This window comes from Spermophilus citellus (assembly GCF_964194105.1).
Source record: "Spermophilus citellus genome assembly, chromosome: 1".
Taxonomy (NCBI): domain Eukaryota; kingdom Metazoa; phylum Chordata; class Mammalia; order Rodentia; family Sciuridae; genus Spermophilus; species Spermophilus citellus.
Window position 1 is genome coordinate 214,819,493 of NC_138182.1, and position 13,014 is coordinate 214,832,506.

Genomic DNA, 13,014 nt, shown 5'->3' on the forward strand with positions numbered 1-13,014 from the left:
TCTGTATTATTATATCACTTGAACTTTTTTATTTCCCTCGAATATAATAAAGAATCAAAAGAAAAATGCACAAAATGTTTACTTTTGTCAATATCAACATTTCTAAAACATGAAAGAAAAGAAACATGGGAAATGAAGAACATGGGAGCATAAACACAAACAGAAAACAGTACTGTAATCAGCAACATAAACACAGAAGTGCCACAGAGCACAATGTGTGATCCAGACCAGCCAGTCAACCAGTAAAAACAAACAACAACCCAAAACAAACAGCCACACATACACACACACACTTGAACTTGTACAGTGGTTTACTAAGAACCTCTGAGGGCATGACTTGTATAAATCCTGTATTCATTCATACACATGTATGTATGTATGTGTAAATGTATATATGTACACATATACATGCATGTATAAAGGATTTATACTCGTGTATATAATATATATATATACATATATATAATTTTATATTGAGAATCCTATATGATCTGACACCATGAGTCCTCTGGCAATATATTCACACAGTATTTTCATTTGTAATGCTAAAAACAGAGAAAGAAAGGGAAGGGTATTTACAACTATTAGTGCAGGCAAAAACATAAACCATATTTTTTCTTCAGTTGCAGAAATAATACCAAATATCAATAATTGAGACCTGAATCACTATAATTGGGCATCCATACAGCTTCAGTTCACTAAATTTGCCAACTGTCTTGTTGGAGACAGATCTTGCCATTTGTCGGTAGTAGTATGTATATACCCAAATGTGAAACATATTTACTGAGCTATCATTTTTAAATGCAAGTTATTGAATGGTACTTGTTCTGTTGAAACCTGTATCTTAAAATGCCTATTATTTTTAGAGTTAGTTTTAAAAGACAGATTTTTTAAAATAATAATTAAACTATATGCTATTCACATGCCTGGGGATGATTTTATATCATTAAACTTCTGCATAAATATGCTTCAGTAAGCAATTAAACCAAAGGCTCTGGTTTGCATTTTAATCCTCCTTTTTATCTGTGAAGTCATCACAGTCATGTACCTTTGATCTTGCAGTCATTTCTGGCACCAGATTCAGACATCACAAATGAACAATTATTACTTAATAGAATGGAATTCAAAGACAATGGAGTCTAATGAAATGGGGCTTTGTTTTAAACAAAAGCGAAACCTTTTCTAATAGTTGCAAAGAAAGAGCTCTGAGAATATTAAAGAAATCAATTTATGATCTCAACTTCTTCATGGTCTTCTGCACACCATGGGGTTTGGAATTGGAATGTTTCTTGGAAAAGTAAGCACTGCCTGTACTTGAGAGCTTCTGTTGCTGTTCTTTTCTTTTACCTATATTTTTTGGGTTTATTTGTCTCTGTTCCTACAGGCTGTTCCACCTCCCAACTTTGAGATGCCAGTTTCCATCCCAGTGTCCAGCCACAACAGTTTGGTGTACAGCAACCCCGTCAGCTCACTGGGAAACCCAAACCTTTTGCCACTGGCTCACCCTTCTCTGCAAAGGAATAGTATGTCTCCTGGTGTAACACATCGACCTCCCAGTGCAGGTAACACAGGTATGCCCTCAAAAGGACTTAATTTTAACAAGCCATTGGAGGGAACCCCTTTTGGCAAAGCCCAGGCTGTTTTTTCTATGAGATATTCTTTGGTTTCCTAGTTATGTGCCTTCATCCTTTCATTGCTTAGCATCCAACCTTACTAAGTCTTCTATCTGATAAGCCTAAATCTTTAGCATATCTTTTGAAATCTTTCATAGTCTACATTTTGTCTTTTAGGGTGTCACTTATCTCCTCACATGGCTGGGGTTTTTTGTTTGTTTGTTTGTTTGTTTGTTTGGTACCAGGGATTGAACCCAGTGGTGCTTAACTAGTGAGCCACATCCCCAGCCCTTTTTTTAAATTTTATTTAGAGACAGACTCTTTCTTTTAAATTTTATTTAGACTCGGGGTCTTTCTGAGTTACTTAGGGCCTCACTAAGTTGCTGAGGCTGGCTTTGAACTCACGATCCTCCTGCCTCAGGCTCTGGCAGTAGAGGCATGCACTTTCATGCCCAGTGCACATGACCGTATTTTAACTATGTACTTCTCAGACAGGATGTCAAAAATCCTGTCAACACACTTCTCATTCTGCTGTCCCCCTGCCTAAAATGCCCTTTTCCTGCTTCTTTCTACCAAGGTGCCACTTCTACTGTGAAAAACCCGCCCCTGCACTCTCTGATAGCATCTGTCCCATTTAATGATTTATTATTTTGGCCAGTTTTATTCACTTATACAATACCTTATTCCAGAAAGAATTAAATGTCGAAAATATAGATAATAGGATTGCATGTTTTATAGGAAATGTGAACTAAAAACAAAGAAATGAAGTCAGGAGCATGTCATCTCATGTGTACTGGACATAGATTTGTCTCTGCATGTCTCCTTAATGTTGTTCAACTCTGAATGTCATAAAGAAGTGAAATTTTTGCTCAGGGAAAGTCTGACCATTATTAGGACTCAGCTCAAGCTAAATACATTACAATTTACAGTATCAAATATGTGTCGGTTTTTCCCACTGGATTGAAAGAACTTGAAGGCAAGAATACTCTTTTTTTTTTTAATTTGTTCTTTTTAGTTAGACAGAAGAATGCCATTTTGATTTGCCAAACTCCCAGTGGGAACTAATTCAGTGTGTATTGAAAAAAGCTTAATTATTTCTTCCTACTTCCAAAAGCAGCATCAAAAATAATTGTATTTATAAATCACATAAGCAAACCATTATATATTTATGTTATATTCTTAAGAAAGCACTTTATAAAGAAAATTTTAGAATATCTTAGGCACATATAACTGTATTTAAAGCAGTTTATTCACTGAAGAATTTTTCCTCTAGAAGACTTTATAAATCCTGAGTCTGGGAAATGTGTACAAAGGACTTTATTGTGCTATTCTGTCTATATTTCAATATGTTTGAAATTTTTCATATGAATTTTAATAACCAAATATATTCCTTTCACAGATATTCAGATGAAGTTGAATTTCCTATTTGATAAATTCATGCTAATTTTTTTTTAATTTTATATTTTATTTCCAAAACAATATTTTATGGGAAATATTTTCTTAAAATGTAATGAACACGCCAGGCACAGTGATGCATGCCTATAATCCCAGCAGCTCTGGAAGCTGAGGCTTGAGGATGGCGAGTTCAAAGCCAGCCTCAGCAATGATAAGGCACTAAGCAACTCAGTGAGATGCTAAATAAAATACAAAATAGGGCTGGGGATGTGATTCATTGGTTGAGTGCCCCTGCGTTCAATCCCCTGTACCAAAAAAAAAAAAAAAAGTAATGAACATTTTCATCTAATTCTAAACCCTGAACCAACTAATAATGAAAAAGTATCACTTAGAAGCAATTAGAAAAACTAGATGACATGTTTGCTATTATTTTTTGGTTAAAGCTTATTCCTTAAAAACTAAAAGTAATTATTATATTCAGCATTTTGTTGAAACAACCCAGCTCTCATATGTAAACATTGTCAAATGTTAATCTACTTGCTTAAATTAGCAGTGAATAAGCATATGTTCCTAACTTTGTGAAAACATGCTTATTGTGTCAGTATAATTTATGTGGGTAGACTTACTAAATGGTCAAAATTCTGGACAATTAGCATTGCATAAAATTAATGATGTAAGATATATTTACATATATGGTGTAGGATATATATACATGGTTCTCTGAGCATAGAGTGGACCTATTTTTTTTATTGCCTATGAAGAATCTACTTAGGAAAGACCTAGATTTGGAAATAATAAAAATGAAGCTACTATTCAAAGACTGGATATTTTTTTAATGTAATCTTTCCTAGAAAAAAAAAAAAAGATCCTGCAAAATGTCAGTGATTGAATGTATTTTTAACATTTGAGCACAGCATGTCACAATAAAACAAATGTCAGCCATCTGACTTAGGTAGCACTTTACAAATTTATGACTGTCAGGATTGGACAAAATACTGAGGTTTCTAAAGGTAAAGTGTTTTGTTCTGTGGGCCTTTAGCCTTTCTCCTTTTGATCTCCCTCCTTAATCCCTAGGTGGTCTGATGGGTGGAGACCTCACGTCCGGTGCAGGCACCAGCGCAGGTAAGCAGGGACTTCCCTACTGCACTGTGTGTCACTGTCTAGATTGCCAGGAAGTCAGTCTTTTTTGTACAAAGTAAAGTTGAGAGGTCTGTGAGAGGCATGGGAAAATGGCCCCAAGAATTTCTAAAGCACTTTTTGAAGCAGGAGTGGTTAAATAATAACTTAGAAGAAAACTATTTATTAACTAGAACCGTCCTTAATAAAGGGTTCATCTGGTCAGTGAGAGAATTGAAGGCTCCAAACAAGTCAACTTAATCCTAGGTACTATTCCTACACATAAGAGTCCCTTTAGCAAGTCACACTTTGTGTGTTCTCTGTTAATCATTTCACAGTAAAAGTGAATCATTTTCCACCCAAAAGAAGTACTGAAATCCTATTCATTTCTAAAGAACAGTGAATAAAGAAAAGAAGGGAATAAGATTTTAACGATTCAGCAATCTGGTAATAAAACCAAATTTAACATTAAAATGAGTTTTCAGAGAACATCAACGTAATCTATCCCCCCCCAAAAAAACTCTTAAATATATGTTAGCTCTTAAGAACTTCTTAAACCATGGCCAGTTGTCTTATAGCCACAGTTTTCTGTATAATTCATGATATTGTGATTATTGAGATATAAATGCTATTTTCAATGCAGAGGCAAGATAGCACAATACTTTTAAATGCCATCTGTAGTTTGCTATTGGCATAACAAGTAACCATGGTAATTTCTGCAGCTGGAACATGCTATACATTTTAAATAGTGGAGGCATGCATGAATGGCACAAGGTTATGTTTGAAATGTCAAAAAAAATTCAAGTTTATTGAAATATCCATGGACAACCTAATTAAAATATTTTACCAGGGTCAAGTATAATAGCCTACTAATTATAAGAAAAAAGATAAAGAAAAATGGGCATACAAAAACATACAAATGGATAAATATGTCCATTTGGGGGTAGTGTTTCTCACTCTTTGGTATTGGTTCTTTATTAATTTGATGAGTGATGAAGAAAAAGAATTTGAACTACATAATGAATTAACAGGATGAATAGCTCTAACTTCCTATTTTATATATAAAATTTTACATATAAAATTGAAAATTAGAGGCAAATTAGTGAGTAAACTTAAATGGTAGTTATTTTGCTGGACTCTAGAAAGGATATGTTTTTTTTTTTTTCACCTTAAAAAAGACTTTGTAGTTTGTTGTCTCAAAATTAGAGAACCATATTAAATCCAGACCTCTGTATTTCCTGGATTCAAGTCTCTGCCAAACACTATGTTTAAAGAGAAGGGTGGAGACCAAGAATTGGGTGGTTACAAAGACCAAGACATAATGTAAGAAAAATTCCTTAGATGTTATGGTGATTTATCTAATATCTCAGTGCACCAATTTGCTTGGGAATATAGGAACAGTCAGTAGCAGAGATGAAAGTTATTAAAACTTATAACAAAAAAATATGTAGAGGAGAACAGCTTTGATGGAAGTGGTCTCTTATTACTGCTAGAATAGTGGCTAGAATGCTTTAGAATCCTATGTTGAAAATTTAAAGTGTTTGATTGTTCAATGCTGCTCTCATTGTCAGTTCCCTGACAGTCAGCTAAGTTGATTGGCCCTCCAGGGAGAGAGAAGACCCTCCATCTTGTAAGCATAAAAGTTTGCCACATAACAGGCTATAGCATTATTCCACTAGCAAAGTCTCAGGAGTTTAACAAATGCATCTTTCCACCTCAGACCTCTGCTGTAGGCATGAGACTCTTTTAATTCAAAAATAGAAGAAAAGAAAAAGACAATTGTTCCACCCTAATGACAATAATTATTCTGTCTTGATTGTATCTTATAGCTGTGAGAATATAGTTTCCACAGTTGTATATAGTTACTTACCCACTTTTTAAAAGGAGAGGAAGAAGCTCTTTCTAACATGGTGCCAAGGCACACCTGTTACAGATGTCATTTGGTCTTGAGCTTAGCTGTCACATCTTGCCCATAAACTCAGCCCTCTTCCTCTTCTTTCACATGCCAACCAGTATCATATGTTGAAGCAGAATATATCTGTGCTGATGTCAAGGAATCTCACAACACCAGAGGGAAACAAGATCAGCCAGAGTGTGTCTGCATTTTCAAAAAAGAAAATTAAGGCAAAATAACTCCCAATTTTTTAATATTCTCATTTAAATTCAAGGTCTCAGAGTTAGAAACTCTAAGGCCAAGTGGCAATTCTGCAATCAAACTAAATGCTTTTTAGCCTTTGAAGTTTTTTTTTTAATCAAGTCATATCAGATTGTAAAAAGGGAATAGTTTCATGAAGGAAGGAAGGGAGTTCAACATTTATTATGTGCCTAGAATCAAAAGACCAAAAAGGTAAGCATTCTCTATTTCAGGTCAGTTCAGTCATAAAGTGTAGCCTCTTTCCCCAGCCAGTTGACTAAGCCATTCTTCTCTGTTATCCTGTCATGCTGTGAGCCACGCCTTACCAACTCTCTCCCAGGTGTTTTCTAAATCTACCCCTCTTCTTTCCCATCCCATTGCCCTGGTTCAGGCTCCTACCAGTGCCACAGGGATGTATCCAGAGCCTGCTATTTCAGTGCTCTGCTTCACATTACATTCTTCTTCAGTCTCCCTGTGACTCATTGATCTTTCTCAAAGCCTTGACATCCTGAAAATTCAGCATGTGGCTTCCCAGGTCTTTTGCAATTCACCAAAAGCCTCTTATCTGTGACCCATTCCTATTCTTCAATCTTAACTTCTCTTCTGCCACTGCCATCAAGAACCTTGCACTTCAGCTCTACTAATAATAAACATTTAAATTGCTTTTATTATCTGTTTTGCCAAAAGAAGTAACTCGTTCATCTTCATAGAGATTCTTTTAAGTAGAAACTCTTGTTAGACCCTTTATATAGATGGGTCCAGTGAGGCAAGGGGAGATTAAACAATTGCCCAATAGAACTCAGGCATCACCCTGGCTGGAGTCCAAGCTCTTAACTCTCTACTGTGGTCCACTTCACAAATGGTGTCAAAGCTGCTCACACTTACCTATGCCTTCTCCTCCCTGCTCTGGGCTACTGAGTACTGTTTGCCATTGCTCAGATTTTATTTCAGCTGTTCAGGAAATCCTTTCCTGGATCTTCCAGAGGAGTTATGCACTTCTTCTCTGTACTAATAGTGGCAGTCTGTACTAACAGTGCATATCACCTTGCATCATAATTGCAATGTCTGGGCATGTCTCTCCTGGACACAGATCTCTGGGAGCAACTGTGTCTTAGTTTGTATGCTTAGCTCAATGTATAAGGGTTAACATATAGTCGATACTCAGTAAATGTTAGCTAAATAAAACATCTATCTTCTAGACATAGAAGTTTTAAAGAGTATTAATGTAAAGCAGGAAGAACATTTTAAATAAATGATGTAATTTTAAAAACAAAATGATATACCCTTGATCTGTAATTTATAAAAATAATGTATTTAATATTGTATATAGTGAATATCTGTTTGATGAAATGGAGAGCAAATGGGTCAGTAAGGCAAGGTTTTACTCTCCTCTAATATAACAGAAAACCTGAAAAGCTGATACATAGCAGTAAATTAAATGCAGGTTGGTATCTCAGATTATCACTCATCAACTCTTAAAGCAATGAAGTTCTTATCGCTTAAGTTGAAGTAATTTCAAAAATGAAAGCAAGTAGTAATGAAGAAGTACCAAGATGGGCTTGTGCTCTTGGTATAGGATATATACAGCAAGTCATTATAATGCATTAGTAGCAGTGACATTTCTAGGATTCAATTGACAGTTATTCCTCTACTACTTAATCCTTTCCTCCCAACAAGCAAAGTGAGAAGTCAGTGCTTTTAAAGTTACATTTTGTCATATCTCTGTACATTAAAGCTTTTAACATGCTAATCTGAGTGGTTATTGATGATTGTAAGATCAAGTTCTGTTGAGCTGTTGTAATCATTAGATTTGATGGAAATAACCATTAGCACAGCAGTGCCTTGTTGGGTTATGCACTACTCTATTAGTGCCCTCTGTTTTCACCTTGATAATATGGTTGCCTTGTGTTAAGTAGAAAGTACCAGTGTGTACAATATCTACTGATTTATGGTTGATATTTTACAAAGGAAGAAGACAGAGGAAGAAGAAAAGCCTTTAGCGATTCCTTTGAAATTTTTACAGAATTTTACAATCTACCTAGCTATTTGTTTGGGGGGGCGGGGGGTGAGACTGAACCCAGTGGCACTTTACCCTTCAAACTATATCCCCAGTCCTTTTCATTTTTTTTTTATTTTGAGACAGGGTTATGCTAATTATTGCCGAGGCTGGCCTAGAACTTGCAATCCTCCTGCCTCAGCCTCCTGAATCAGCTGGGAAGACAGACATGTGCCACCACGCCAGGCTCTACATAGCTGTTTGACAATGAGGCAAAGGAGATTTATGTATATTGGTTAATAATTTTAATTAGCATTTATTGTAAATTAGACATAATTTTATATAAAAAATAACAGCTGTTTCTTTATTTTGATTGTTAATTGTTTACTATTTTATGCATTGGGTTGTCAAGCATTGTCATTTCTGGAATGCTTAATTTATATCAGCTAAATACTTGGAGACTTGATGGTGGCAATGTACTTCTGTGTATACCAAACGGCAAACAGGGAGACCTGGCTTCCAGGCTCTGGAAAAAAGCCATCTAGCAAGACATTCTCATGACTTAGTACCTTTGAACTTAGCAGTTACATATGAATGGGCACAAATACCTTTGCAATTCAATTATCCATGATGTTATGATTATATAATCATAAAGCAGTTTGATTTATCTTACATTGGAAAGAAAGTTTAGGATATTACAACATAGAACTAAGTAAGGAGAGGAATGATCATATAACATTTAATTTTTTTGTACCGATAACACCGTTTTGCAAGTATTTGAGAACACCTATCAGAAGTTTCTTGGCTGTGATGACTTATTTTGGGGAGCGGGGGATAAAACCCAGGGGTGCTCTACCATTGAGCTACATTCCCAGCCCTTTTTATTTTTTATTTTGAGACAGCGTGTCTCCAAGTTGCTGAGATTGACCTCAAACTTGTGATCCTTCTACCTCAGCCTCTTGAGTCTCTGGGGTACAGGAGAGTACCACCATACCTGGCTCTGAGTTGACTTTCTCATCACCTGAAAGACTTCCTCCCATTTCTCAATGGTTTAAAATATCAACAAAATGTTTAAGAATTTAGACTAAAAATATTGGTTTTAACAAGTTTGCACTTTTATTGCCTAACAAATTCAGGTTATAATATTCCAGAAACACAAAAGAATGCCATTTAATTTTTCTCAAATAAGAAAACTAATTGTTAGTATACAGATATCATTTTTATCATCCTTTGAAAAATATTATTAATCTGCAAATGAAAAAACAAAACAAAATGGGTTAATAGTTGTATTCATTCTTATGGAAGAAAGAAAAAAAGAAAACTCTGAAATTATTCTGTTTTACATTGGGAGTTCACCCAAAATATGAATAAAGATAAGTAGCATTGATTTTTGTTTTTATCTATGAAATTAAGTAACACTGAGAGTTTTGACCCAACCCAAGGTCATCTAGATTTTTTTAAAGGGGGGAAAAAACCACTTAGTCTTCTCATTGGGTGATGTGCAGCATGTGTTTTGCAGCCAACTGCCAAGAAAGTCAGTGTCCGCTTCCATCTACAATCCCTGGCAAATCACAGAGCAGTAGTGCCTTGATACCATTCTGTGGGGCTGCTGTCAGTGTGGCAAAGGCAGGTCAAAGAGAAGACAAATTAAAGAAGTTTCAGGTCAACTCAGGATACTGTAAAACCTGCCTTCAACTTCTGCTCTGGACTTAATGCCTAAGGACTTTGATTTCCAGAGGGAGAAAGAAAATCTCAAATTAAACTTTATGGAGAGTATAGAAGCAGATTTTATAGCCCTTTGTTTGTCATATTTTCAACTTAACAAACCATGTATTTTGGTTTTTTTGAGCTAGGGTCTCACTGTATTGCCCAGAATGATCCCAAACTTATGCAATCAAGGGATCCTCCCACCTCAGTCACTAGAGTAGCAGGGATTGCAGAAGGGTGCCACCATACCTGCTTCCACACCATATATTTCTTCTACTCACCTACTTGTCAATTATATTCAGTAAAGCAAGGTAAAAATTGGTCTCTCTGTTCATATCATATTGATTTACTGTAAGAGTATAACTGATAATAAAATTTTGGCCTTTTTAATATTAAATTCAAGCAGTTAATATTCTTCTCTAAATATGAGTTTTACTCAAAGTTGTCGTTTTTCTTCCTCACAGCAACCATTTTTTTCCTCCCTGTATACTACTGGGTTCTCTGTTCCCTATTTTTGGCATCACCATAAGATTTTATTTAGAGATAACACATAAAAAAGCTTTTTTCATAATCATCAGTAATGTGAAATTGTGCATAAGTAGACAGCAGATGCTGAAGGAGGAATGTGGTTAAAAAACCCCTCTTTTGGAAATCAGTTTTTTACCTACCAGGGACTTTCTCACTTGAGGCTTCAAGGCTGTCAGCCAAGAGTATAATTTGCTGTTTTTAGATAAACTTTTGCCAATCACTTAAATTTTGCAGTTAGACTTAACTTAGTGTATTTCAGTTGAATTTCAATTCCAAGAGTATATAATCTGATACAGACTCATATTTGAGACATCATTAGCTACTTTAAAGAAAACTAAGTGTACTGTACCAGAACCTCCATGAAACAATTTGAATTTATAATTTACAGATGTCCCCATAGGGTGCTAAGTAGTTCCTGGGTTTATAATTTCTCCACTCTGTTGTTTTAACTGAACCCAGTATTTTCATGTTAGCATAGAGACTGTGCCCTCCTTTCACAGTTTCTTGGACTTAGAGTTCACTTACCATTTCCAGTTATGATAAAGAACTAATTATGTTGTATATAAAGTCTGTGGAGGAGGGAGCCCTGCTATACTAATATAGGCTATTGTAATATAGTGGTAAATGCAAACCGAAGTCCATCATCCGTTTGTGTGTGCAAACATTAACTTATTTTATTTTTTTAAAGGAGAGAGAGAGAGAAAGAGAGAATTTTAATATTTATTTTTTAGTTTTTGGCGGACACAACATCTTTGTATGTGGTGCTGAGGATCGAACCTGGGTCGCACGCATGCCAGGCAAGCGCGCTACCACTTGAGCCACATCCCCAGCCCGCAAACATTAATTTATATAACAGTCATGAAAAAGGGACCTTTAGTTACCACTGGTATTAAGCAATGTAATGAGAACAATGAAAGCATGGAACAGAATTTTTGCACAAACAGTAATTTGGGAAAATATTCTAATGGCAGATATTCAGGATAATATAGTAATCAAGGAGAATATATGACATACAAGTTATTTCAAAGAGAACAGTATTGCCTTCAGAAAGTCTGTGAAAATCCCATTTTGCAGGATTCTTGTGAGAATTCAGTGAGATAATTGATGTAAAACTTCCAACACAGTTTCTGCCGCAATGTAAGCACTTGTTAATAAATGATAGCTATTGTTATTATGGGAATTACCTATATTTTTATTTTCTAACCAAACTAAGGTTAGTTTAATGCAGTTCCAGTAATATGAGTTAAGTGTACAATGAGCACACACTGGTCAGCTTCCCAGAGCTATCTGGTGCAGCCCTCTGTCCTTAACGGTGGGAGTGAAGCAGACTTTTCCATCACTCTGAGGCAGAACATGAGAGCAGCACAGCTCAGTGCAACACATTTCACTTTGAACGCTATGAACTTCTGATGTGTTCAAAGCAGTTGTGCAAATGTTAAAACCACAAGTAATTATTCTTTCTCTTCTGTCACGTTCTCTCTAATTTATACTGTCTCAATATTTTTGTTTAGAAAAATGACTGAAAGAATGAGCGATTGTGTCAATAATGAAGACACCCCCTCATTTTTAGCAGAGACAGGCCCAAAATCGCAAGGAGTGAACAATTAAATGAGTCATAAATCCATCACTCATTGCTAAGTGGAATTTTTTAAAGATAGTAAGGTTCAATATCATTTTGATGGTGCAATTAAAAAGTATCCCTTAAGTAAATCTGTATGCAAAGCAGAAGGATATTTTGTGCACTGGAAACATCAGATTGTCCATTTCTTCCTTATTTGCAAATGGAGCTTTTTTTTTTTTTAAGAGAGAGAGGGAGAAATACAGAGGCATGCTAAGTCTCAGACATCTGGCTTTTGTAATAACTCAGTGGGACCCTGTGTTCTGGATTCATATCAAAGCTCTCCCACTTGCTGACAGGGAGATCTCAGTCTTGACACAGAAGCTCCCAAAGCCTCAATTTCCTCATTTATCAAAAGTTGGGGTGATACTGCCTGACCCTCATGAGTACTAGAACAAATGAGAGAGTGGCTTGCCAACATAAACCCACTTTATGACACAGACTCTCAATCTTTTGGAAAAACAACTTAGTGATAAGTAACAGTTCTGAGCTTCTGCTTCCCTTTCTGGAGCTTAGAATATGTGTGCATGTTCAAAGTTCAGTATTTAGTTGACAGACAGACTGTTAATGTACAAAAGATCACTAAGCAGAGTGGCTAGATGTGAAATGTGCAATGCTGTGTCCTGTTATCAGGTAACATGGTTAAGCAGAAGAGGTTAATCTCTTTTTAGAATGTCAGCTGGCCCTGAACTGGTCCCGCCAAGAATAGCCTTGGCATTAGTGGATCTTGGGTATTTTTTCTAAGAACACACCACAGAAGGTACTGAGGTTTTGCTAGAATTTCTTCACTATCTCATATTTTACAATATCGGTTCCTCGCCCCCCCACCCGAAACCCCTAGAAAGAGTGGAGACTTGATTTTGTGTGTAAGCATCTATAATCGGGAGTCTTTAGCAAGATAAGAATC

General features: G+C 35.8%; 1 protein-coding gene across 17 annotated transcripts in view; it reads left to right on the plus strand.

Moving 5' to 3' along the window:
• MEF2C (myocyte enhancer factor 2C) overlaps window positions 1–13,014 on the plus strand; it is a 184,766-nt gene that overhangs the window by 133,680 nt on the left and 38,072 nt on the right. For 15 of the 17 annotated variants that reach the window (XM_081290781.1, XM_081290784.1, XM_081290780.1 and 12 more), the window contains 2 exons: window positions 1,385–1,571; window positions 4,083–4,130. In XM_081290781.1, the coding sequence (XP_081146907.1) occupies window positions 1,385–1,571; window positions 4,083–4,130 (235 nt within the window). The remainder of the gene's footprint in view (window positions 1–1,384; window positions 1,572–4,082; window positions 4,131–13,014) is intronic. The other 2 variants (XM_081290794.1, XM_081290796.1) reach the window with 2 other exon arrangements.